At 37.6% G+C, this 25,114-nt stretch overlaps 1 protein-coding gene across 1 annotated transcript; it reads right to left on the bottom strand.

The window, feature by feature from the left end:
* GABRA6 (gamma-aminobutyric acid type A receptor subunit alpha6) lies at positions 1-24,879 on the bottom strand. Its single transcript, XM_059825343.1, has 11 exons — positions 24,842-24,879; positions 24,306-24,424; positions 23,899-23,966; positions 22,388-22,608; positions 22,203-22,285; positions 21,492-21,635; positions 20,907-21,059; positions 20,674-20,826; positions 16,292-16,551; positions 5,040-5,291; positions 1-51 (listed from the first exon to the last, which is right to left on the bottom strand). Exons 1-11 carry the CDS (start codon positions 24,877-24,879, stop codon positions 1-3), a joined length of 1,542 nt encoding a protein of 513 aa, XP_059681326.1.
* Between the last annotated feature and the right edge of the window lie 235 nt (positions 24,880-25,114).

Below are 25,114 nucleotides of genomic sequence, written 5' to 3'. Positions count from 1 at the left end.
TCAGTCGGACTGATGGTCATTTTGAAGATGCATTGCAGTAGGTTCAAAAAACTGGAAGAAAAGTTTAGAGAGAAGTTTAAGCTATGGGTTGTTAAAAGATGCATTGCAGTAGGTTCAAAAAACTGGAAGAAAAGTTTAGAGAGAAGTTTAAGCTATGTGTTGCTAAAAGTTAGGTTAACCAACAAAACCACCTGATTTCTAACTGGCTCAGCAGACTTAAAATAGAACTGCATTACAAGGGAGAATCCTCTTAGAATTTGATGTTCATTACGTGGATCATCAAAGCCCAATTGTAAGTATGCATGGCAATGACTGTTTTCTCCTGAACTTTATTTTTCCAGTATTGAAACTGAAACATGGTGTAACAATACGCACTGCAAGCTTTATGAATAGAAGTAAAATACTTTTCCAGTTCTTGTTTCTTTCTCTGTTCTTGTTTCTTCCCACTTTACATCGCTAACATCTCATCTTCTCCTTCAACCTGTTATGTAACTCTTTTTCTGCCATCATACTATGTTCCCTGTGTCCAAATAATATCCAGGACTCAGCACATTTAGCACATTCAGTGACTTTGTACCTTCCTCTGCTCCCAAACATAAAAGCTGGCCTCTGCTTGTTTTTCTGCAGTTAATCATCAAAACTTTAACATCATATCCTTCTTTACTTTGATTCAATCCATCATGCCAAGTTTCATTACATTAAAAACTGTGATATAACATTACATATCAAAATTAAGACAGGTTACTTTAGAAAGAAGATGTGTAAGAATATATGAGAACAGCATATCCATTGTGAATGATATGGCAAACGTAGACGAAGTACTTGTATTCTTCTCATTAAAAGGGCACTCTTTGAGTTCTAAATCAAGCAAATTTTAAAATAAACTAGTGTGCAATTCACCTACGAAGGTCACTGTCATAAATTAGTATTCAGCTCAAGGACTTAGCAAGATTTAAAACCAAAAGCAAAGCCAAAAAATGCTGTATGACAAAATAAAAGGCTAGAAAAACTTTTTCTCATTTGTCAGATAGGTTTGTTCTTCTTTCAAGAACTTCTCTAGTTGGCTAATCTGGACAAATTTGTATTGTTTGTTACTGTATAGAGCTTTTTGTGGATGGCAGAGAATCACTGTACTCTACGGAAGAACGTGCACCACAGAAACATGCCTGTTCCATTTTGCATGCATAAATCATGGGGGTGTCACATCTTCAGACATTTCATCTAAATTAATTACAAACTGACCTTATGTCGTGAGGGAGTAAGACTTCTCAGAGTAACTTTAATGCTTTATTTTTTTCATATTATAAATGGCACAGTGATATTGTTATAGTTAGGCATCTGTCAGTATTAGAGTTATAAAACCTTTTGAGAGAAAGGGGGGCTTATCATACAAGTATCAGCATTTTCTGTGGTCTAAAAACTAGTATGTTATTTCAACTGGGGATTCTTTCATATCCATATTTTCAAGTACCTCCTTTTTTCTACTTTTGTGTTGTTCTTTGGTTATATTGGGTTCTAACAACATGCTGTCTAACAAAATTCAGGCAGAGAACTATGTTAGCATCTTTTCTATACTTTTACCAATGTAACCATTGTCCTGCAACAGTATTGCTACTCCACAATACAAACCAGTTTACACTGAAATATCTTTTACATATCAAGTTGCATGGTGGATGACCGCTACTGAATAAGAATGTTTTCCCACTTGTTCCAGTGGAGAATAGAACCATTTATTTAAATATTAAGGCCAGAAGATCACTTTATCTCCAACCACATATAAAAAGCGTTCAGCTGAAGCACTTAATTTCAACTTGGACTTTTTTTTTTTTTTTTCATTCAGAGAGTACTGCTATTTTGCTTAAAAATGTAGCAAAAGATTAGTTTTACAATGAAAGTTTGCTACTAAACTTCCTGGTTTGCTGAGCTGGACTTGATTCAGTGTATATGGAAGTACAAATACATATTTTAGTCTAAGATACTCTTCTTGCTATCTGCCCAATCCCGGCTGCTCTGAAAAATAATATTCAAATGTTTAAAGACATACATTTTATTAGAAACACCTTCTTCATTATACAAACTTCCAAATCCTAAAATTTCTGTGTAATTAACATACTCTTAGTTTACATGTATAGTAAAGAGAAAGGGTGATTAACCTGAAGTCTTCCAAAAAGAAAATTATTAAATGGAGGGGGAAGAAAAGGGACTCCAAGGAGCACTTTGAAAAGTACTCAAGCCCCAAGGTTCCTATAAATATTATCAGATACTGTACACAAGAATGACTTCTTCATTTCTGTAACATATGGTCCATTACTTAAGCCATAAGAAAACTGCTTAGCAGTGCACAGAAATTCTACCAAACAGCTTAGGACAGAGCTCCTTACTTCATGCAACTCCGTGTCATTATGACAAGGCTGCTCATTCTAGCTGATGCTCCGAATCCACAACATGAAGTAAAAAATTATTCTTGCACTTCTTTAAAAGTCAAAGGAAGAGTCTGGCCAGAAGACAATGATATGAGTTGAAAATTACCTTTGATTCCAGTGCTAATAGCCTGCTTTTACAAATAGATTCATGAAATGCTTTTTGATTTGTTCTATATGCACCATCCAAAGATGGTAGGTAGCTGTTCAGTTTAGGAACCTCCACAATGACAGATTTTGGTGAATGATGTCCTGCACTCCAAACTACACTAACCAAAATCCTAGAAAGCTGCCCTACAAGAACTTGTGCACGGGAAATTTGGCTATTTCAATGAACTGATTAGATATTTTTTTTCCATTTTGTTTTTTAAACAAAAGCCAAATGAACTCAAAGAAGTAACTCAAAAAAGAAAAGCTAATATACCTGAAATATTGCACAAAATGCGCTTTCTATATAAAATTAAATTTCTTAACTGAATAATACTGTACCAGTACTTAATCTTTTGGGCTTGAGCCTGTGGTTGAGTTGAACTGGCCTTGAAGCATGCTATGCTTTGTTCACCTAACTTTTGTAGGAGACTGTTCTGAACATATTTTTAAAGCAAAAACAATCCTGGTTTTCCTTGAAAGTAACAATTGGTAAAGTGATACAACATATTGAATTAGAAACGTAGCAATGTATGTCACAACCATTATCAGTTACAGTTGAGTACACAAACAGGAAAATATAATTTATGAAGAGCTTGATTAACATTTTACATAATTGTTTACATTCTTCATAATTCAAAGCACCCCAGCTGTCAATACTACTCTGTTTTCTAAATCTTGCTGCTGGATTTCTGTCATTCTATAAGGCTACTACAGAATATAATTTCTGAGTTTGTGAGGATGTTTGTGAGCTTGCAAAAGTGGCATTTAAAAAATATTTATAGTCAGCATATACGTCCTAGACTTTAGAAGTATTTTAAAAGCCTAGTTCTAATAAAACTATTAATATATAAGGTTCAGTGTAAATATTTCATCACTACCAAGGGAAATGGCAACTATGTTCCAAATATTTTTAGACCCAAAATGTGAATGGTTGAATGAAAGCACTGTAGTTACGGCAAGCTACACAAGCTGAGGAACTGGCCTCTAAACAGAAGCTGTAATAATTATACATGAGCTTTTTTGATACTTCCCTTCTCTGACTGAAATAAGTAATTTGCACACGTAGTCAATATTTTAATAGCAGGATCAGTAACTCTGGCACAAATGCTAAATTTAGCATTGGGCAGATTTTGAGTGGCCAGGAGTTAGCAGCTGTGACCTCTTGAGAGAGACATCTGCAGGAACATTTGTAAGAGATAGTGCCTCCTATCTTCCTGCCCTCCTGATTTCATATAGGCTGCTTGGCAGCACACTCTGTCTTTGAGAGACAGCATTTTCCAGATCATACTAGTAGCAAAAATCAGCAAAATTAGAGGCTAGTAGCCTCTGCTTCAAGCAGAGGCAAGATGCTACCAATCAGATGATCAGCACTGTCTTGTTACTTTGAACTGCAACATCTCTTGGCTGTCCATAGATTTCCCTTGGCCTGCTTTACCTCTAATCTAGGAAATACAGGTACAATCTTCTCACCACTCATACCAGATTGCCAGCCTCTGTTTTTATTGATGTAGGGATTTTTTGCATTCAGTATTATCTAAATACCATCATTATCTCTCTAGCTGCCCTAAATAAAGCTAAATGTACCAATCATATTGACTGCAATGTACAGTGAGATTCAAAAACTCTATGGCAACGAGGCAAATGAATATATTTTTTACCAAGGAAATGGGACACCATTAGCTGCATTTAGGCAAAAGGGAAAAATTAGAGAATTAAAACATTAAAGAGTTAAAGTTTAATGACTAATCACTGACTGATTATTCTAGACATGCTCAATTTGCAGGGCATGCATCTCTTCTGGACCTCATCAATATCTAAAGACATGATCACTCTCTGCCTGATTTAAATAAACTTAAGCAAAGAATTTAGCAGCTTATCTGCATAAAACTGTTCAGCTATATGACGAAACAAGAAAAATCGGTGTTAAAATGCATAAAAAACAGGGACTCTTGATTCACAAACTGTATACTGCAGTTGTCAATTCTTCACACCATTGATAAATGTTTAGAATGAATAACAAACTTTTTGGGGGAGACTGGTATCTTATTACCTCACTGAGCAAACCTTAGGAGATATTAAAGTTCTTATCTGCTTCACTGCATTACTTCAACAGATAATTCTACCATTCCTTACTGCAGATAGGGAGATTAAGAAATGGAAGATTTAAGATTAGTTTGTTTGCTGAGAATGGCGTCATACGTTGTCTTACACCATGTGTTCTGCTCAGTGTAACATGGCATAGAGATGAGTGTTTACATTTCTCATCTTCAAATAGCCTTTCTGCATTGTACTGTATGCCCTTACTACTGGAAGCCACAGCTGATTTTTTAGAGAAAGCTGTTATTAGTAACCTTCCTCAGAAAGGACTGATTAACTGGAGTTGCAAGAGTAAATGAACAATTAAAATAATATTGGTCAAGTAAACATATTACATATTATAGGCAAGTATTCAGAAATTCTACTACTCACTTCCATAGTGTCTTTTGAAAGATAAACGACCCAGTATACCAGGTTGAATCCTGCAAATGCCACTGGAAAGAGAATCCTAGAATACTGGTCTATTTTACTTGTGCCTCCAATAGGTGGTGGGGCAGGTGGAAGAACAGACACTGGTTGACACTGGGATGCACTATTTGATATTATGCTGGCTTCAGGAGACTGATCTGCCTGAGATGTTACGGAGTTTACTCGCTTCTTCAGGTTACAGTTGGAGTCAGAATGCTGTGAAGGAAAAAGGAGGGAAAAAAAAGGGTGATTTTTGGATACGGAGTCTTAGCTTTTGTGATCTTTAGGCTTCTCTCCAGCTTTTTACTCAACTTTTTGATTTTCTTGCTGCTTCTCTGCTATAGAACAAACTAAGGAAATCACAAAAGTAATGCAAATATACAGAGATACATTTGTGGCCCAAAGCTTTGCTGTAAAAACATAAAAGAATATGTGCTTTCCATATTTTTAACATGGGAATAAACAGAAGCTACAAGAGAGAAAAAAAGAAACGATGGAGCTAAAAGGAAAAGAAAAGAAAGTAATAGTGTCTCTAAATTGCAATATATTAGTATGACTGAAGTTTATGTAGGTATGAATCAAGTTTAAACAAAATAGCACATATGGGCTGGCTCAAGCGCAGTCTTCACTGTGTGAGCCCCTTGATGAGTTTTGGTAAAAACTCACTGAATGGAGCCAAGCTGTCACACTGTTATTAGTCCCTAAACTAGCTGCTGATGAACTAGAAAACTGCTGCACAAAAGGAAATGGACTAACTTTACAGGTGCTGAAGACATGAATGCTGAATTGTTCTGTAGTTTATTCCAGGCTGAAATTTCATTTTCAAATATATGTCATGATTCCCACAGCAGTTTCATGCATACAACCGAAGACAAATACTTACTCTAACTGTAACGGGACTCTTTTTATTTTCATTTATGGTAAAATGAAACCAAATTATTCCTATATTTTGTGCAATACTCACAGTCAGGTCTACTTACTCTTCAGAAAGCTGTATGAAAACTCTTAAAAATTTAACCAGACCCCAGGAACATTTAGAGTTTACGTTTCAGTTGCTAGGCTGACACGTATATTCATTATGTACACCTGTTTTATTTGTGGCCAAGTTGCCGTTTTTTTGGTTTCACAAGAGTAGAAGTAATAGATTTCTTCCTTGCAGAAATGACTTAGGAATAGGACCTACTCCAGCCTCTAAGCCTGCTCCAATGGATATCAGTTACGCCCTTTCACAGTAGTGTCAAATGGGAGGATATTTTCAAAAACCTTGCTGCTACTGCCACTACCCAGGACTACCTTTAGTAATGTGGATGCATGGCAGAAGCATTAAGATTCATCTGATGGCTGAGAAAATACAGAAGAATGCCTACAGTGTCAAGTTGTTTTTTATTGTTTTGATATGAAGTACTCAGGTTTTCTGTTAATAGGGAACGATAGAAATACCTTAGACTCTAAAAAGCAATGCTAACAGACAAAATTTTAGTTGAGATTGAGTCTAAAGCTTCATCAGTACAGGATTGTAAAATTTAGTTCCAGATTATTGATGAAAAATCTTGTGCACAAAATTGCACAAGATACGGAGCTATTCTTGGGTTTGAATAAGCAGCTTTTTTTGGTCAGCAGAACTAGATGACTGAACGAGTGACACTGATGAGGGAACTCTTAGATAATGTAAATAACTTACAATACAACAGCATATATATCTATTGTTAAATGGAAGAGTAACATTTGAATGGTTTTAAGGCAGCAAAATTCTGTTAGATATGCAATTTCCAAAGTCATTCTTTGGGAGTGACTTAGTGACAATCATTCACTTAAATGTAGCCCACTGTCAGCATTTTTGGGATTTATCTTGCAGGATTTCTATGCATGGAAACAGATTTTAATCAGACGGACAAATGACTGTGTTCTTAAAAAGAAAAAAAATATCTTCTGAAATACGTTGCCTAGACTTGTACTTGGGCCACAATTTCTAGATAAAAGGCTAGCCTAACACACCTAGTATCTCATGTATGACTTAAAATAGAGTTATAAAAGGAATTATCCTTTTAGCGGTCAATGTTACTGCCAGAGTATCAGAACAAGTGACGTTGCTACACGATGCCAAGTTCTGCTCATGGATGAATGGACTGGTATCCAACTGAAATTGGGGAGAGATGGATTCCTCACAGCTGATTTTAGTCTAACTAAAAGGTGGAGAGAACAATATCTTATTTGGAAAAAAAAAAAAAAAAAAGAAAAAAAAAGTACTTATCTATTGCCCTTTTTCTTCCCCCCCAACCCATCAACACTTCCAACTTGCCATATCCCTCCTTCTTCCACTTTGCCATCTATGCATTAAATGATTAGTATCGTGTTTTGAATGGATATTAAATGGCATTCATATTCTGGGGTTGTGCCTATCTGGAACGCAGATGTTTGGTTTTGTATTTTCCAGTAACACAGCAAGCAACAGACAGATTTAAATGGAGGATGATCTACAGTTGTGTCACAGAAACAGAAGGAGGGTTATCCACGTCCACTTGCTCTAGTCATAATAATAATCCCACTCTATAAACTGACTGACTGACAGAGCCTGGGCTACTGCTTTCATTCCAGTTGCTATTCCGTTTTGCTTGTATGCCCTGCTTTCAACGGAATTGTAGAAGTCGTAAGGTAGCTTATTTTTCACTTTACTGCAAGATAGCTTGACCTTTTGTGGAGAATGGGTGGTTCCTAAAAATATAAGTGCTAAGGTGAATCTTAGCCCTTTTTATCTGCAATATTCTGGTATAATGTGGCTCAAATTCTGCACTGGCTCATTCAAGCATGAATCAGAAGTTATTGTACTGAGGTGATGGAGTTAATAGTAGGCAGAACAGATGTAGCATATGGTCTGTGGATGATGTTCAGTACTGAACATATTTAGAATGTAGAGGTAGTAAAATCATTGTGATCATCCGAATAGGCACTTGAAAAAGTGTAATCCTGGTCATTATTTTATTTATAATATTTATTAAATCTCATTTCTGTAGAAGGAGGATTATCTCCATGTGATTTCATCTCAAATTGGAGGCAGGAAGATTTGGAGTCAGTGTGTATCCTCAGAACTTGGAGAGGGCACTAACTTGATTACACTGCCACTTTGGGGCCAGTTTTGGTGCATTTCTATCAATGGAGTGATATTAATAACTTCTCATTACCTAAAATAGCCTATTCCAATATTCGGGAAGGACCTGTGCATTTTACTGTCTTAGTAAAGCCACAGTTTTTTGTCATGCTCTTCACCTGCTGAGGAGATGGTTTAGAGTTGATATAAATCATTAAGAAAGTATATGGAATTCTAAGTCCAAATTTATCTCGGATGTGTAATGAAGGTGTTTCTCAGTGTGGTAGCTGACTGTAGACCAGACTTGCTGCCCCAGAAATGCAACTCATATTTTTCGTTGGAATTCACTGCTAAACCACGAGGAGGAGGCGGAGGGAGGAAACCGTATATTTCTTATTACAGTTGAGTTGTGAAGAGCAGCTACAGTAATTTGTCTACTATATTTAGATTTAACTTTTCTTTTTGACAAAGATTACCTACAATGACATCATGAAACTTTAGCAAAACACAGAGAGAAAACAGGAATGAATAGCCTATTTTGCATTGTTCACAACCAATCATTCAAATAGTCAGGACTGTTTTACAAGTAACAAGAGTAACAACAAGAATCCTGAGGCATGGCACACTGTGTCATTATGAAATAATAAATTTTTTTAAGTTACTGAATTCTGATTCAGAGGAGTACTCTTGCACTCATGTGGAATGTTAGTCCCATCAGGCAATTAAACTTGTCACTACATGTGACTACCCAGTGACACAGAACAGATTGCAAGATCTCTGTTTAATGTGAGATATCATAAAACTGGACTATGCAAAGACTGGTATGTATATGGGCTAGTAAGGTACAGTCTGGCTCCTATTAAGCTTTTGCAGCTCAGCTACCTGATCCCCTAGAAAGCTAACAAAGCAGCCTCATCTTGTCTATAAAGGTGCTGCTCTCTCACAACTCTCATCAATATCACTAGAATTTGCTTATGCTCAGAATATCTCAGGAGGCTCTCAGCAAATTGCTTTGTTTCCAGATTTAAAAAAATACAGCATATATAACCTTGGAGTAAATGGAATTCTTGGTCTGCTTTTTCTGATTTTTATATGGATGCTAACTGTGATTTATGAATGTGCTTTGTTCTTATATGTTTCTGTTCCTCAAGAGATTTCTGTAATTCATATTTGCAAAATTCTCTACTGTTCTCTGTTCCTTTGTACTGCAAATGCATATTCTCACTATCAGTTTAGATCAGTAACATTAATATCTTATGTATGCATTCAGATACTGGCTTACTTTAAACAAATTAATATCTGTATGTCCTTACTTATCTCTCTTTTACTCACATATGTCTCTTTTTCCTGTGGGCAATGCAGTAAGAAGAGGTATGTGAGAATAAACGCTAAAAGTTTAGACAAAATATGTGTTATTCCACAAATGTGTTATTCCTCCTTTTCTTTATAATTTACTGGATTAAGGATATTGAACTTTGTTGGCATCACAAAACACACAAAAAAACCCCAGAAACAAAAAAACCTAGCACTAAAACTCAATGTCTGTACAAGGCAGAATACTAAATTAAATATATAACATTCTTTTTCCCTGCCCATCTCATTAGTAGATACAGTTTGAGTAATTCCAACCATCCATGTTGTACACATAAAATCACATGCTAGTGACTTAGCTCCCAAAGAGGGAGTTAAGCAGAGTTTAGCCGCTACATTCAACAGTGTGGTCTGTAAAAACTCTGCTTAGCTACTGAACAATCCATATGCAGTGCCTTGCAGCAGGAAAGTTCACCACATTATGTAAGATCTCCTTTTGAGCATGCACTAAGGTACCTCAATCTTTACAGTCCTGTGCAGTTTAAGTATCCATCTCATGCCAGAAATACCTTATAACCTATGATTTAGACATTTCTTTGCATATCTTATCTGTGGGATCTGATTCAAAAAATGCGTATTGCAAACATTTATAAACACAGTTCTGCATAATTAAAAGCTGAACATAGTTTAGAAGTCATTAATAGTCCTAGCTTTAGGCATCTCTTTAGGAATTCTAAGTTTCCTTTCCTAGAAATATTATGAAGAATAACACGCAAAATTGTTTTCTTCATGCTTTACCCTAGTAAAAGGGTTAAATCACTCAGGTTAAATTACTTGGAGCATGGGAAAGCCATGTCCAAATTCTTTCTTAACCTTCAGGTTGAAATTCACCTCTATCAAAATATAGCCTAACCGTCAGGTGAAGATGGTTATGGGGAGAGGCTGTTGTCTTATTACTTCAAAGCTGTTTTATTTTTGCATGGAGAAATCTAAAGAGCCATTAGAGGCAGAAAGCATAACTTTGAAAAATATACCATGCCCATTGTATTAAAATTGCTGTCATATAAAACTGAGAAGAGCAGAGACTGGAACCCTGGTCATCCTCTTTTCAGTGTGAATGTACTGTGGTAGAGTCTCTTCCTAACATTTATATGTAGCATATCAGAAAAATCATATAATTAGCACAGAGCCTCTGTCAAAATATGTGTTTATGTTAAACAGATTTAAATATTCAAAGTCATGTTCAGCTCTTAAACTTATCAGTGTCAGTCCAGAACAATCCTTGTCTCCACATTTACTTTGCTAAATTTCTGCAGCATATAGAAACTACTTCTTTTAGTGTCTAAATGAGACAGAATTACAAAAACAGCACTAGAGAGGTTTGTTTGGGGTTTTTTTCTGTAATTTAACTTACTTTATTTTGTTCTCACTGCCCCGTGCAAAAAAGGTACTAGGATTAGACTTCAATGTTGAACAAAAAAATGTCTAAATCCAATTCATCTTGAATTTTTCGATTTTGGTGTATGATATCAGCTACTTCTAAACCTTCCTTACTGCCCTGCATTGGCTTTGTCAATCAGACAAATATTTGACTCAGGCAGAACCAAATAATCATCATCTAATTTTCTTGTTGGGATAACAAAAAGTCAGTATCATTGAAAGTTGTTGGTTTTTTTTCATAGTTTACTTGATAATCTGCAATTGTGGAGGAGCAGGAAGGTCTCCCTAATTTGATTGAAAGTGCTATGTTCTCAGTCAAGACTTTAATGCATACAGCTGTTTCTAGGATGATCTCATAAAGGGTTGTTGATAATCCAAATAGAAGTGCTTTCCTTTCAGTTACACTAGGATACTCATTAAACACACTCAATATATTCTGACGTAATTATAGAAAACTAAATCCTCTATACCGAAGTGACATATGGCTGCTCTGCAGTTGGGCAGGGTTGTTAAAGAGAATGAGAATCCTTTTCTGCCCAAGCCATGTTATTTGGGAACACAGAGACAGGGCTATTTGTAGGGAGAAGGAAGCTCTCCCAGCGGTATTTCAATGCTCTGTGCTGTTTTCTGTTAAAACAACTGGTCTTTTAGAACATAACTGTAATCAAGCTACCACCCTGTAACAATCTTTTGTCTTTTACATGTAGTCTCTCGCATGGAAAGGATGTCTTTTGATCCATGGTGTGTACTCCCTGACCATCTCACAGAGCATTACTTCAAATGGTGCACTCCAGACAGTATCACCAGTTCCCCTTCCCCTCCAGCTGCCAGTATTGGGATATTCCTGGATAAAGGAAGCCATAATGATGAAACAGTATGATTGATATAGAAAATACACATTTGAAATGGATTAAAAAGCTGAACGCCATAATGTTTTGTATATATATAATGTTTGGTTTTGACATGCTAGAACAAGCTTGGTCACCATATGAATAAAAACAGGTTTCTGTCAGGGTCCAGATGACTACTCAGCTTGTTGCCATCATATTTTGGAGTGGAACACCCATAGTTTTGTACTTCACGCAGGGATTGCCTGCAGCTGACAAAGAGAGCAAGCCAAATTCTGCTCTCAGTTAACTGAGGTAAATAAGAGTGGCTTTCCTGGAACCAGGACAGGCATGCTGGGCTGTCATCAGTTAACTGAGCACATAGTCAGACCATTGTCTCTCTTACTGAAACTAGTGTAGTCCAATGACTTGAGCAGAGTTTCTCCTACTTTCATTAGCACAGTAGAGCAGAATTGGGTCTTCTGCCATCTTTCTTTTCTGACTGTACAGGGTTTTTTGGCTACAATATAAAAACCCATGAGAAAAACTTTTGTTCATTTGAATAAAGCAAGATTTTAAATAAAATTAACTAGACTGAAGGGGGAAGAAGGCTTTTTGATAGTATTTTGAAAGATTTTTGATTTTTTTTTTCAGGAAACATAATTAATTTGGAATTAAAAAAACCCTGAATATATTCTGTAAATACATTTATCTTGATGAGTTCAGGCCCTCACACAAGCAGCAAAAGCTGGCTGTTCTATAACTCCTTTGAATTTTCATTTATACCAAAACTGTCTCCCTGGACTTCTCTTACGCAAAGCAGGAGAATGGGTCTCCTGTCACATAGGAAGTACTAGTTCAGCCAGCCTAAAGTTATTCCCACCACAACGTTCTTTAGCCACTCTTCAGGCAATTTAAGATAATAGATTATTAAAAACATATTGCCTATGTTGTTACTGTTAACGTTGCTACTGGTAGCAGAGTTCTGTTAGCAGTTGTATAGCCATGAAAATTTTCAAGTAGGTACATGCCACTTTTTCACTTTTATTTTTACAAATGGACTCCTCAAAACTAAGTAAACCTTTACAATCTTCAGAAATTTTCTCAACGTAAAAATACCACCTGACTTCTGAAATGCAGAAGACACTAAGCATTTTTGACACACTGTTCACTACTCTTCATCCTATACCTGTCCTTTCATATAGCTAAAATTCTGACAACTTTCATGCACTTAAAAATCACAAATAAAAATACTGGCATTACAAGTGGATGAAAAACTTCACTATCCTATCTAAAAGAGCAAAAAGAAATTTAAAAAAAATCACAGATCAGAAAAGACAAGGTACCAAAGCCCACGGTATGAGAGAAGGGAAAGATTTTAATTATTTTTTTTAATTCAAATAAAGTAGACAGTTAAAAAACAGTTTAATGTATAAGATGTGGATTCTAATAGAATTTTTTTTCTAGTGAATTAGAAAACAACATTTTAAGAAGAGAAGTGGAGTAAATGGGGAGCAAAGGCAAAAAGAAGAGCATGAGAGGTAAGATAAATTACACAAGAGACAAAGAATAAGAATTGGGCATTGTAGCAACCAAAAAAAGAAAAATCTGGAAGGAAAAGTGATGAAAGAATTTAGAGGCAAACAAATGGAACAAGTTGCAGGGTATGGGGCAAAAAAGGGGAAATCAGAACCTCAGAAACAGCTCCTAAATCTACAATAAGAAATAAACTGCATATTATGCTGTGTGCCTTATTTGAACATAACTTAAGACTGGTAATGTAGCTATAGAAGTACAAAGCTCAGTAAAGGATGATAATCCTGAGGAAATGGTCATATACTCACGCAATCAGCCTGTGCTAACTACACTGTTAGCATTCAAATTAGCTAGTTCAGGTCTGCTTCAGCTGAAATTATATCACTGACTGTATGTAGTACATCCATCTATGTGACAACATACAAAAGTTCTTTCCCCCTTACCATCACTACACAAAAAAAGAAAGAAAAGAAAAGAAAAAAGAAGAAAAAAAAGCTTCTTAAAATCTGTTACCCTGTAATTACTCCTTCTTCCCAGCATGCCTTTCTGGAATGGGACCTTTTTAATCCAGTAGTTAATTCTTCTGGAAGCCATTTTGACTACATCATTTTTCCTTCAATTGTAAGTACCCTTCATTTTTATGATCTCATTGATTTTGCTTTTTCTGTTACTGCAGAGGTAGGTTCTCATAGAGAACTGGTCCTGTGAGAAAAAAGTGGTGGATTTACAGGGATTGAAAATTACTGTCTTGGATAATATGAGCTTTGAGCAAGATCAGGACTATAGAATTTTGTGGATGCTGTGGGCTGTTTTAAAGACTGAGTTTACATTGGGATCTTGATGTTAGGGGGTTTACTACTCTTCTAAATCCGTATGTTGTTAGCTAGTTGTAAACAGTTTTCTTGAAGAAATCGTTGCAGTGTACTTCCTAGACATTTATTTTATTCCTAGATGCTCAATGATACAGAGACCATGTAAATCTCACTCACAAGTACTGGAGGAGGCACAGTCATCAGGAGTATGTTCTAGTATATCTGGGCATATGCAGAGAGTTATTTTTTGAAACAGTTGTCTTCTAGAGATTGGGCGGGGGGCGGGGGGGCAGTGGCTTTGTAACATCTGCTGTAAATTCACCAGCAGTAGCACATGCAGAGTAGGCCAAAATGTTTTCATAACCCTCAGCAAGGACTTCAATGAAAAAAAAAGTTGCTTTTTTTTTTTTTTACTTCTTGAAAACTTCCCTATGATTAACTCTAACTTGAATAAGGAAGTGTGTGTCGGAAAGATCAGAGCTGTTGTTCCTTTTCATTATGTCACAGCTATCAATATTTTCCTCACGCTATGTAAAGCCAAGTGATCTCTTTGACTTTATTCTGATAGCTTGCCGTCAAAAAAAAGTCAACAAAGGAATAAAAATGAAGATTTAGTACATTTCAAAGTTCCTTCAGTCTTAACAGTATTTTTCTTATTTTACACTCTTTTACTGTTGCAATGTTCTGCTATTCAGTCCAGACTACTTCTCAGTCAAATATCATGATATTGGGGAGGGGAGAAGTATGTCCTAAATATTGGCAAATGCAGACTTTCTTTTTCGCTCATTGTTTTTTTTTAAGGTTTAAATATAATTATAAAAGTTTACTAGTTAAAATAAATGTAGATATAAACATTGCAAATATTGTCAAAACTAAATCAGCTTTTCTGCTGTCACTTTAAAATCAGTGCAAGATTCTGTGAACATTTGCTTCCAAGCTCCTTTTAATTTTTTTTTTACTTTCTTTTGTATTTTCTTTATATAACTGTGGTTTAAAAAACAAACAAAAAAAGCTGTGGTTCTGAGTTAAAATGTATAAAGATTTGCTTCTTTTTGCATTTATATATTTAGTGAAAATAAAATGCATTTCTTTATTGTATCTTACAATGTCTTCATTTTTTTTCAATATTAATAAAATCGTAAGCAAAATACAATATGGCTTACAAGCACAGTGCTTCCCAGTTGAAGTGAAGAACATTCGCTGAGTAGCTCCAATGAGGACCAGTAGCAAGATGCTGTGGAGCTTTGGTTTCGCTGTTATATGGAACGTATCAATTATGAATTTAACAGTTTGAATGTACATAAATGTTATAACTTTAACTGCGTTATATAAGTAACTGCTTTCTTTATAAATAAATGTGGAAAAATGACTATACGGTGGGTAAGGTGTTGCCCTGATATTCAGCAGCTCTTAGATTGACCTCCTTAGTCAACTACAGACTCAAAGGTTTTGCAGGTCATTCAAATTCTGTTATTCCTCTCAAAATATGAAATGTGGTGGTAGTAAAACTGATTTTGAAAACAGGAGGGCTATAGTGATAAATATATTAACATATGTGTGAGACAGCATTCATTACTTAGCCCGAGATGTAAGGAATAATATTTACAAGTAATTCTGACATACTTTGTTGATACTAGAAAGCCTTCCTGTCTCTTGCATCTACTAAAATCTATCCTTAATCTTTACATTTGTGGTTTTTCCCCAAGCTTCCACCAACACAGATTTTTATGAAAGTAACAGATGCCAAGTGTATGTAAAGGCTAATTATTCTTCTTCCAGATGACCCACTTATGGTATGTACCAGTGTACTACAGTGATCCCATAATCATCTGGCCAATGTACATGTTCATTCCATTGTACAGTGTCCTACAAATTCTGCAGACTTACTGAGAGAACCACAGCTGCCTGACCACACTGCCTACAGCATTGCTCAAGAGAAGTACTGTGGGTAACAGTCTAATAGCTCTCCTTAAATATCTTATCAAATAAACATCTCTCTAGTAAAACATATCTCAAAATTAAATAAAGAGTATGAATAAATGAAGTCTTTTCATTTTATGAAATAAGAACAATGTCTTTGATAAATAGACATGATCTGGTTACATAATCTGTTTCAGGTTAAGATCACTTTAATATTGTTTTGCATTCACTACTTCAGCTGCCTCTTCCTATACGATGCTTATTATCAGAAAAGCAAGCAATTACCGAGACAATCTCGTCCTCTGCCGGTACAGTTGCTGCTGATAGTGCTGCTGCCAATGCTGCTGCCCTGGCTGCCTTCCTCATTGCTCTCTGAGTCTGAAGATTGGTAAAGTAGTTGACAGCTGCAAACTCAATAAGTGCAGAGAAGACAAAGGCAAAGCACACAGCTATGAACCAATCCATGGCGGTAGCATAGGACACCTTGGGCAAAGAATGGCGTGCACTGATGCTTAAAGTGGTCATTGTTAGAACTGTAGTGATTCCTTGAAAATAAGAGAAAGAAAACAGGGGCATTAGAATTTTGCTTCAACACTGCTACTCTTAAATTCATATATATTAAAAAAAACCCCAACTCCTCTTTGGTTTTAGCTGTCATACTATGTACCAGCTAACCAACAAGACTGCTAAGTATTTTGTATTCTTAAGTAATTAATGTATACTGGCTTCAGCATCTAAAATCTCTGAACAAACTTCCTTAATACATTGAGCAGACTGAAAGTTAACTACATACTACATGGTGCAACTTCTTTGAATTGTAATAAACATGGGCATAACAAAATTCAGGCTCAAACTATGAAAGACACTTTACTTGAGGGGTTAGTACGTGGAATGTCTGGCAGAAATCTAGATTAACACACTGTCATTTCCCAGCAGTGATCCTCTCTTTCTCCAGTTGTTGCACAAGACAGATCATGGCTTACAGAACCCTCACTGATTCAATCGAATTCTGCATTAAAATCAGTGGTAGGCTATGATCCAAATATTTCTAGTAAAGATAGTTTGGTCCTCTGTGCAGTTTTCTTTAATCACTGGGTACAGTCTTTAAGATTGACTAACAGTATCTTGATTTGAAAGCACCCATAGTTACAAATATGGAAGGATAGAAAAGCCATTTCTCTAGAGCTGCTTATCTATTTTCACACAACAAATCTGGTCATGTAGCTCATGGGCCCCATAGTGCTCTTCACATGAACTCATGAATTTATTCTTTCTGGTTTGGAATGTACAGCATTAATAATGTAGGAAATATACTTACTTCCCACTTCTGTCTGATACAAGCAAAAAGTGCAAGAGCAAACTCATTCATTAACATAGAAGCCTCTGTGACTCATGTTTACTTATAATTATGCCTGCTAGAATGTGAAAACTACAGGTATTCAAAGACAGTAAGGCAGAGAATACCCTCTTCTGCTCTTTTCTGCAGTTGGTAAAGGGTAGATGGGAAAGTAAAAGATGTTATAATGTCATGTTGTGATGATGAATCTATATGCTATGAATGACGCTCAGTCTAAAGGATGCAGTGTCATTGCGTACTGCAGCATCAAGACAGGGTGACTTGATTATTTTAAGAGGTTTTTTGCAACTCTCTCACATGCTGTAGCTTGCCAGCTGTCTGAGGTTAACTACGTCCCAATGTCATTACTTAACGTGTTTTAATGAAATGCAAATAGGAGATGGTATAAAAATATATAGGATCTCTACTTCTCCCAAATCTGCCAGACTCATTTTATAATATGAATACAAGTATGCTGAGATATATTTCAATTTCAAAGGTCCAGAATGAACTTTTCAATATGGTGTGTGATTAGATTAGAATCTGTCCATGTGCTAGTTAGTAATAAAAATGATATATTCTGTGTCTGAATAAAAACTTACTGCAGCAGGAATTTAAACTTAGGAATAGGACTCCTATTCTATTACAGATACAGATAAGACTTCTCTCAATGTGGAGTGAATATTGATGAAATGCTCTGCACTGTGGAAAACTACTTTATCAAACTGCATGCCAAATTACAGTTTGTAAACTGTGTAACTGATGATTGTTTACCCTTGTCTTTCCACTTTGAACACTTCTTGGTAAGTTTTGAAGAATCTATTACATAATGCAAATACTGAAATATGTTATCTTTTCTTATTAAAAATGAAACAAAAAAATCCAAACACCTTTCCCTATCTGAGACTTTATTATAAATAAAGTTTAATGACTGGATATTAATTTAAAATTCCCAGGGTGACCTGCTAGGAAGGTAGGAGCTGACTACTATCTTTCTGCAAAACAACAGATGAACTTTTTGCCAGGAATAAAAAAGATTAGATAAAGGCACATAAAAATGTGAAATAACAACCATTGCTATATGGATTCAGAGCATACTTAATATTAGGCCTCCAATAACCGTGTTTCTTATTCTAAGTAATTTCTGATAATGCCGCAGTTCATAAAACTTCTCACATGTATATGTATATGCATGGCTATGCACATAGCTCCACATAAAATAAGGAATTTCATACTAGCAATCTGCAGTTCTTTCCAATGACACAATTATAAAGAATGCAAGAGTGCCTCTTCAAGTATTTCTGTCTCCCATTTTTCACTTGCAGGTCTGTAAAGAGTAGGTGTTTATGACCATTAATTTATCTTTGCAAAATGTTCAGAGTATTTATTGTAATATTACCTGCAAAGGATAACTGGCATCCATTTTGGAGGTAAATAGAGTTGCTAAATGAATCTGTTCTGAAAAACTGGTTTGGGCACACTATTGTTATTCTTCTACTATTAATTTCTCTTCTCTCAAACTTATAGTTTAGGAACTTATAAGTAAAACTGAAAATTTATAATTCAAGTATTTGCAACATGAGTCTTTTTTGTCACAAGGAATTTGCCCTCTTTTCCTTAGATGAAGGTATTTAGAATCCATGGGATTTTGAATTAGTAAGGACTATAAATTCAGACTGTGCCTGGGAGAAATAAGAATGGAATAAAGATTGAAATAATATATTAAAATGCCAACATGACTAATTTTCCACGATACTGAGAAAGGTGTCTATTTTACTATTTTTTAAAAATATTTTCTGTTTCTAATTCTATATTTACTCTGCAATATCACATCTAAGAGTTGTTATTCCAGAGTTTGGGGTCTCTATGTAATTATTACTGAATCAGCTGAAGACTTATTTGCACATTACTTCAAGCATATAGCATTGACTTCCGCTGCCCACTAGGTAGCAAATATGTTTTACTCAAAATGTAGAGGATGTAACTGTACAGTCCAGAAATGCAATATAAAGCCAAATCAGGTAGCATCTTATTTAGTGTACAAACCTCCTATACATATTTTATGCTTCAACTGCAATAAACACCCTGGAAAATCTATTGCCTGATGTTTCAATATTTTTAAGCACTTCAAGAAATCCCAATTGCCAGAAAATAATACTTGTAAGTGCTTAATGATGCCAAACTGCATCTCAACTCCCAATGGGGATTTCAAGAACAAAAGTGTTCATCTTCCTTCAGAGGCACCTGAGGAAGTTGTGTTCACTTAGCATTCCTAAAAGTTTGCAATGCTTTTATGCATACCATTCTATGCAGGCCAGAAATGCTAACTGATTGAAATAAAATTCTGTATCCTGCTAACTACAATTATAGACTCACTTTGAATTATGAGACTTGCATCACTTGTAATTAGGGAAGAGATAGCTGCCTTTTTGTTACTGAAGACAAGTCTCACAAAGGGAATTTTTCTATTTATAAGTACTGGGTTAAGAGAAAATAGGGTTGCAAAATGTGTATGTATGGCTAGTGGATTCATGAATTTTTTTACAAGTTTTATTATTTTTGCTTAGTATTTTTATGATTGTTTTTCTAGAAACAACAATTCAGTCAGTGAAAGTTTACCCCTTAACAATGAGTGCAGTTTCACAGCCTATCAACATTGAAGTGGGGGGTGTGTGTCAAATTTAATAGCAAAGCACACACTAAAAATTAAGGAGACAAAACTCACAGCTTTGGGAGCATTAATTCAAACCACTGGAAAGAAAAAAGGGCCCTACCATGCAATATGGACACACCTTTCACATTACAACTCCAACCTGTGCTAGAGACAGGATTCATCTCACGTAACTTTATCCATCTAAAGTTCTTGCTAGTTGTTCAGGTAACTTTGTAGGCAAGGGGAAGAGAGCACTTCAGAATGAGTGCTAGATGAGGTACCTTATGTCCGATGAGATTAATTCCATCCCATGTGGTTTTTTTTAAAAAAACCTTTAACTGAGATTGATTTCACAAGAGAATAAATCAATAGAAAAAATCCTCTTTAAAAAATGAAGCAGTTGACATTTACTCTGAAATTGTCCCTCCCTGCATATGAAGAAATATTGAGGGGAAGAAAAACATCACAAACAAGTCTGGCTAACCAAACATTCCGATTAAAGAATTTTGACCCTCGTGGGCCGATTAAATATTATTTGGTTTAATTTTAGTATTTACTTTTGCTCACTGAAACCTACTAGCTGTCTTTTCCAATTCCCACTGGATTACAGTAGCTGTTTGATACAATGGATTCAATACAGTGAATGAAGTGAATGAGAAAAGAACAAAACATGAATACCAGCCACGGTTCTTGCTGGAACAGATTCTTTGTTGATCCAAAACACAACTTGAGACAGGACTACAGTCATGATGCATGGAATGTATGTCTGAATGAGATAGTAGCCTATTTTCCTTTGAAGATGGAAATAGAGCAGCTGAAGTGAATATTCGCCTAAAACAAACAAGCAATGAAAGTAATGAATGAATGGTATATGTGATGCTGAGCTGTCAAAAGACCTTAATGCAGCATACCAAAAACTGTTCTGGCTGGAACAGACTCCTTGTTAATCCAGAAAGACACCTGAGAAAGAATGACTGTCATAATGCATGGAGTATATATCTGTATCATGAAGTAGCCCATCTTCCTTTGCAAGTGGAAATAAACTGTCATGATTGCATATTCACCTGTTAAGAGACAAGTATGTCAGCATTATTTTGGCAACATATGAGTAAACATTATTGGCATAAACCCAACACACTGTGTTCTGAGGAAAGCACTTACAGGTCTCCTAGTGCATAATAAAAATAAGCTGATTAAAAAAAGGTAAAATGACCTTATGGAAACAGAGAAGAATAATATTCATTTTATGTACTGTTTTTACTGGGACAGGGAGGCAGGGGGAATTCTTAAGAATTGCATGAAAAATTGTATGCTTAAAGGGACATATTGAAAAGCTATCTTTTAAGAGACAATGGTTAGATTCTTTCCAAGGATTTGAGTTTTTAAAATGCTGGAAAACAATTAAATTAATTCAATTCTATATGGAAAAAAACCCTGTAATTTATTTTCAAGATGTGTTTTATAGTGTGAATAGTTCCCACATGGCTACATCTTACCTGTGTTAGATTTAATTGTTTCACTAGATACAGTTTGTCCTATGAGGTCATACTGGAGGAGACTGGAAGACTCTTGTGGAACTTCTACTGAATGCAGGGGTCCCTTTTTCCATGTATAAATTATTTCACTTTTTGGATAAGCATCTGAGTTAAAGAGGGAAAAATTACTATTATTAATTATGTAATTTATAAGCAATTGAAAAAATAAGTAGCATGACCCTTTTTATGGCTCAAATAGAAACATGTATACTGCTCCAGCAAGTTTCTAACCTCATTCATGACAAAACGCAAAAAAATCAACAATAAGAGAATGGTTGAGGTGATAGGCACTAGCTTTTGTTTCTTAATTTGCTAAAAACCACATACATTGATTACCACAGATCGACTAAATATTTTCATTTTGCAAAGCTAGAATATAATAAATGTACTATAGCTCTTATGACTTGTTGAAGGACCCACTTTGACTACTAGATGTGTAAGAATACTGAACAATAAAATATGCTTCAACAGTCCCCCTTCAGTGAATAAATCCATATGCTTATGAATGGTCTGAGTCTCAGAGGCGAAAGTAAGATTCTAGTATAAAAAGGATAATAAAAAATTTCAGCTATGTTATTAAGTAGTGTCCTAGGATCTCACTTCTGATCTTCTCACCTACATGTAGACCAATTGTATTACTATAAAAAAACTGAAAGATACAGAAAAACTTACAGCTTCCAAACTTCAATGGACAAGCATGTCCATCCATAGGGAAGTTCACCAACCGCATAGGACAATCAGCATTAATGGTTAGTCTAGAATACATTATAGTAGACGACAATGAAAAAAATGGTATGCAGGAACACTTCTGAAAAAATCAAAAATAAAGGTCAAGCAAAAACAGAATAGGCTCTCACCTCATTGTGTAAAGAATAGTTCCATTCTGCATAATTCTGAAAAGTTTGTTAGGAGTTGTCATATTATGAGCAATTGATTTTTTTCCATTTCTAAAAAATGTGTCTGGTGTCCAAATTTTACTGACCATTAAATTGTTTAATCTCAAAATTTCAGTTGGCCCACTAAACTTCAACCTCTCATCAGTCCATGTCTGCCGAAAGAAGACATCCATTGTGTATTCCTATGGAAAATAAATAGGTGGGTGACTTATGTGTGGGTGCCAGCAGTCCCAAGTTGCTGTGTACAAAATAACTCCATGAAAGAACCTAAAACACATGTCAATGTCATTTAATTTACTGCTTAAACACTTAATCCTGTTACCATTAAGTAGTTACTAAAAAAAAAGTAGTCTAAGAAAAAATATACTATTTTCTTTTTATTTAAAGAATAGTTACAAATTAGTCAGTGAACAGATAATTTGATATGAGTAAGGAAAAAACCCTTATTGTTCTCTCAGAGATAATAATTTAATTCAAAGTGACTGAGGTCTAAAGAAATACAAATGTCTAATTTAGTATCCTTTCAAAGTGCAAAACCAAATTATCAATATTTAACGGCCAAGAAAAAAAGGACATTCTCGTTGCCTCTTCTGCATCTTACTTTGGATATTCAAAAAGAAAGGACTGATGTGAGTGAGTCACATGACAGTAGGATTATGGTGTCAAGTTAATCTAAGTTATTTTTCTTAAGGATCCTTAGTAATAATCTCACAAACCTTCAGAAAGAAGTTCTCTAGAGAAGTTGTTTAGGAAATGGAGCTAAATCTTGGCTGCAGGCAAATGTGTAAGAAGGCAAGATTGTGCCTTCTCTGAGATTGACTGATGCAGAGAGGTGGAAAACCTTTTGATTGTATCTTGAGGCCCACAGTTCCTTGCCTGCAAACCGGACTGCAGGCTCAGGTGAGCAGGTATTGGAGGAAGTGTGCAAGGGCAAAAATAGCGATACAAGTTAATTTCTGGAATGAGAACAGCAATGCCACCCTCACTCCGATGGCTTAACAGTTTCCTGGGGCTGCTGCTCTAATTGATGGAGTTCCCCCAAGTCTGCAGCTACCTGAATTTGGGCGCACCCAGCATGACAAGGGGCAGCTGTCTCAGAAATGGCACCATTCCCAGGCAGCTGCTCATTACGTTGTCTCCTAATGCGCAGCCTTCCTGCAAACCTATGTGTTGGGCCACAGATGCTTACAATCTTCTTAACGAGGTTAAAGAAGCATCTTTAACCTCCCATCCATGCCCTCACCCGAGGCTAGTGTTACCCTCTGTGCCCAGCCTCGGGTCTGGGCCACGGACTGCCCTGGCTGGCTCTGCTGGGGAAATAGCTATATGCGGCTCCAGCCAAACTGCTCCGCTGGGCCCTAGAGATTGTCAAGAAGATTAAGCCTCGTAAGCTGCTTTAATGACGGTCAACTCAGATGCCACCGTAATGAATCCCGGAAAAGGAGAGCAGGGGCGGCAAGCGGGGCCCTTACCATCTCCACGTCGGACACCGGCCCGAAGCTGGTCACATAGATGTCCGTTTTGACTTCCGTCACGGCGCCTGCAGGACACGGAGACGAGCTGGGAGGGGAGCGGGGTCGGGGCTGGCGGGGCGCGGCACCCCGCGGCGGGGCCCCTCGGAGCCGCCGTGCGAGCGCAGCAGCGGGGCCGCCCCACAGGAGCCGGCGGGCTGGGGGCTGGCGGGGCACGGGAAACTTTCCTCCTTTGCCGCTCGCCCCGTGGGTTTCACTGCCTCCCTCCTGCCGGGTCCGGGACGGGACGCTCCCCCCGAGCCCGCTCGGGCGACCCCCTCCAGCGGGAGCGGGAGAGCTCCCGCTCGCCCTCCCCCACCGAGCCGTGCGCTCTCCGGCTCCCCGAGGGGACGGGAGTTTCCCTCTACCTCCAAATCCCGGTCGGAGCCTGTTGTCGTAGCCGTCCAACAGCTTGTCGAGGATCCGAGTGATGTTTTCCGAGTAGAGGTCCCCCCCGTCGCCCTGGCCCCCCAGAGCCTTCTCTATGCTGCGAGGAGAGGCGAGTCCCGCCGTCAGCCCCCTCGCGCCGGACTCGCACCTCCGTCCCCTCGCCTCAGCCCTCCCGCCCAACTCGCACCTCCGTCCCCTCGCCTCAGCCCTCCCGCCCAACTCGCACCTCCGTCCCCTCGCCTCAGCCCTCCCGCCAAACTCGCACCTCCGTCCCCTCGCCTCAGCCCTCCCGCCCAACTCGCACCTCCGTCCCCTCGCCTCAGCCCTCCCGCCAAACTCGCACCTCCGTCCCCTCGCCTCAGCCCTCCCGCCAAACTCGCGCCTGCCGCGGGACCGGCCCCAGGGGAGAACAGAGGAGGGAAGTGGGCCTGGGCCCCCCTCGCCTGCTCCTCCGGGCTGCGGCGGGGCTTGAGGGAGCCTTTGGGGGTCGGCAGGGCTGGGGGGGCTCACTCACCTCACAGCGACGCATACCCAGGCGATGAGCAGAGCCATGCCTCAGGTATGTGCGAGGGTGCGAGGGTGCCCTCAGACCCGTCACCTGGAGCAAGTGTGGGTGCTCATCCTCCTCCTCTCGGCCAGGGGCTCCGCCGGGTGGGGATACCGGAGAGTCCGGCTGGCTCACCCCCTTCCCCCGGGTCCTCGGCCGCCCTCTGCCCGGGGTGGGGAGGTGAGGGGTGTCCGCGGCCGCGTGTGTCCTTTGGATTCGCCACCGCCGTTCAGCCTCATC

This window comes from Gavia stellata, chromosome 16, assembly GCF_030936135.1.
Source record: "Gavia stellata isolate bGavSte3 chromosome 16, bGavSte3.hap2, whole genome shotgun sequence".
NCBI classification, from domain to species: Eukaryota; Metazoa; Chordata; class Aves; order Gaviiformes; family Gaviidae; genus Gavia; species Gavia stellata.
This window is presented reverse-complemented; position numbering and strand designations above follow the sequence as displayed.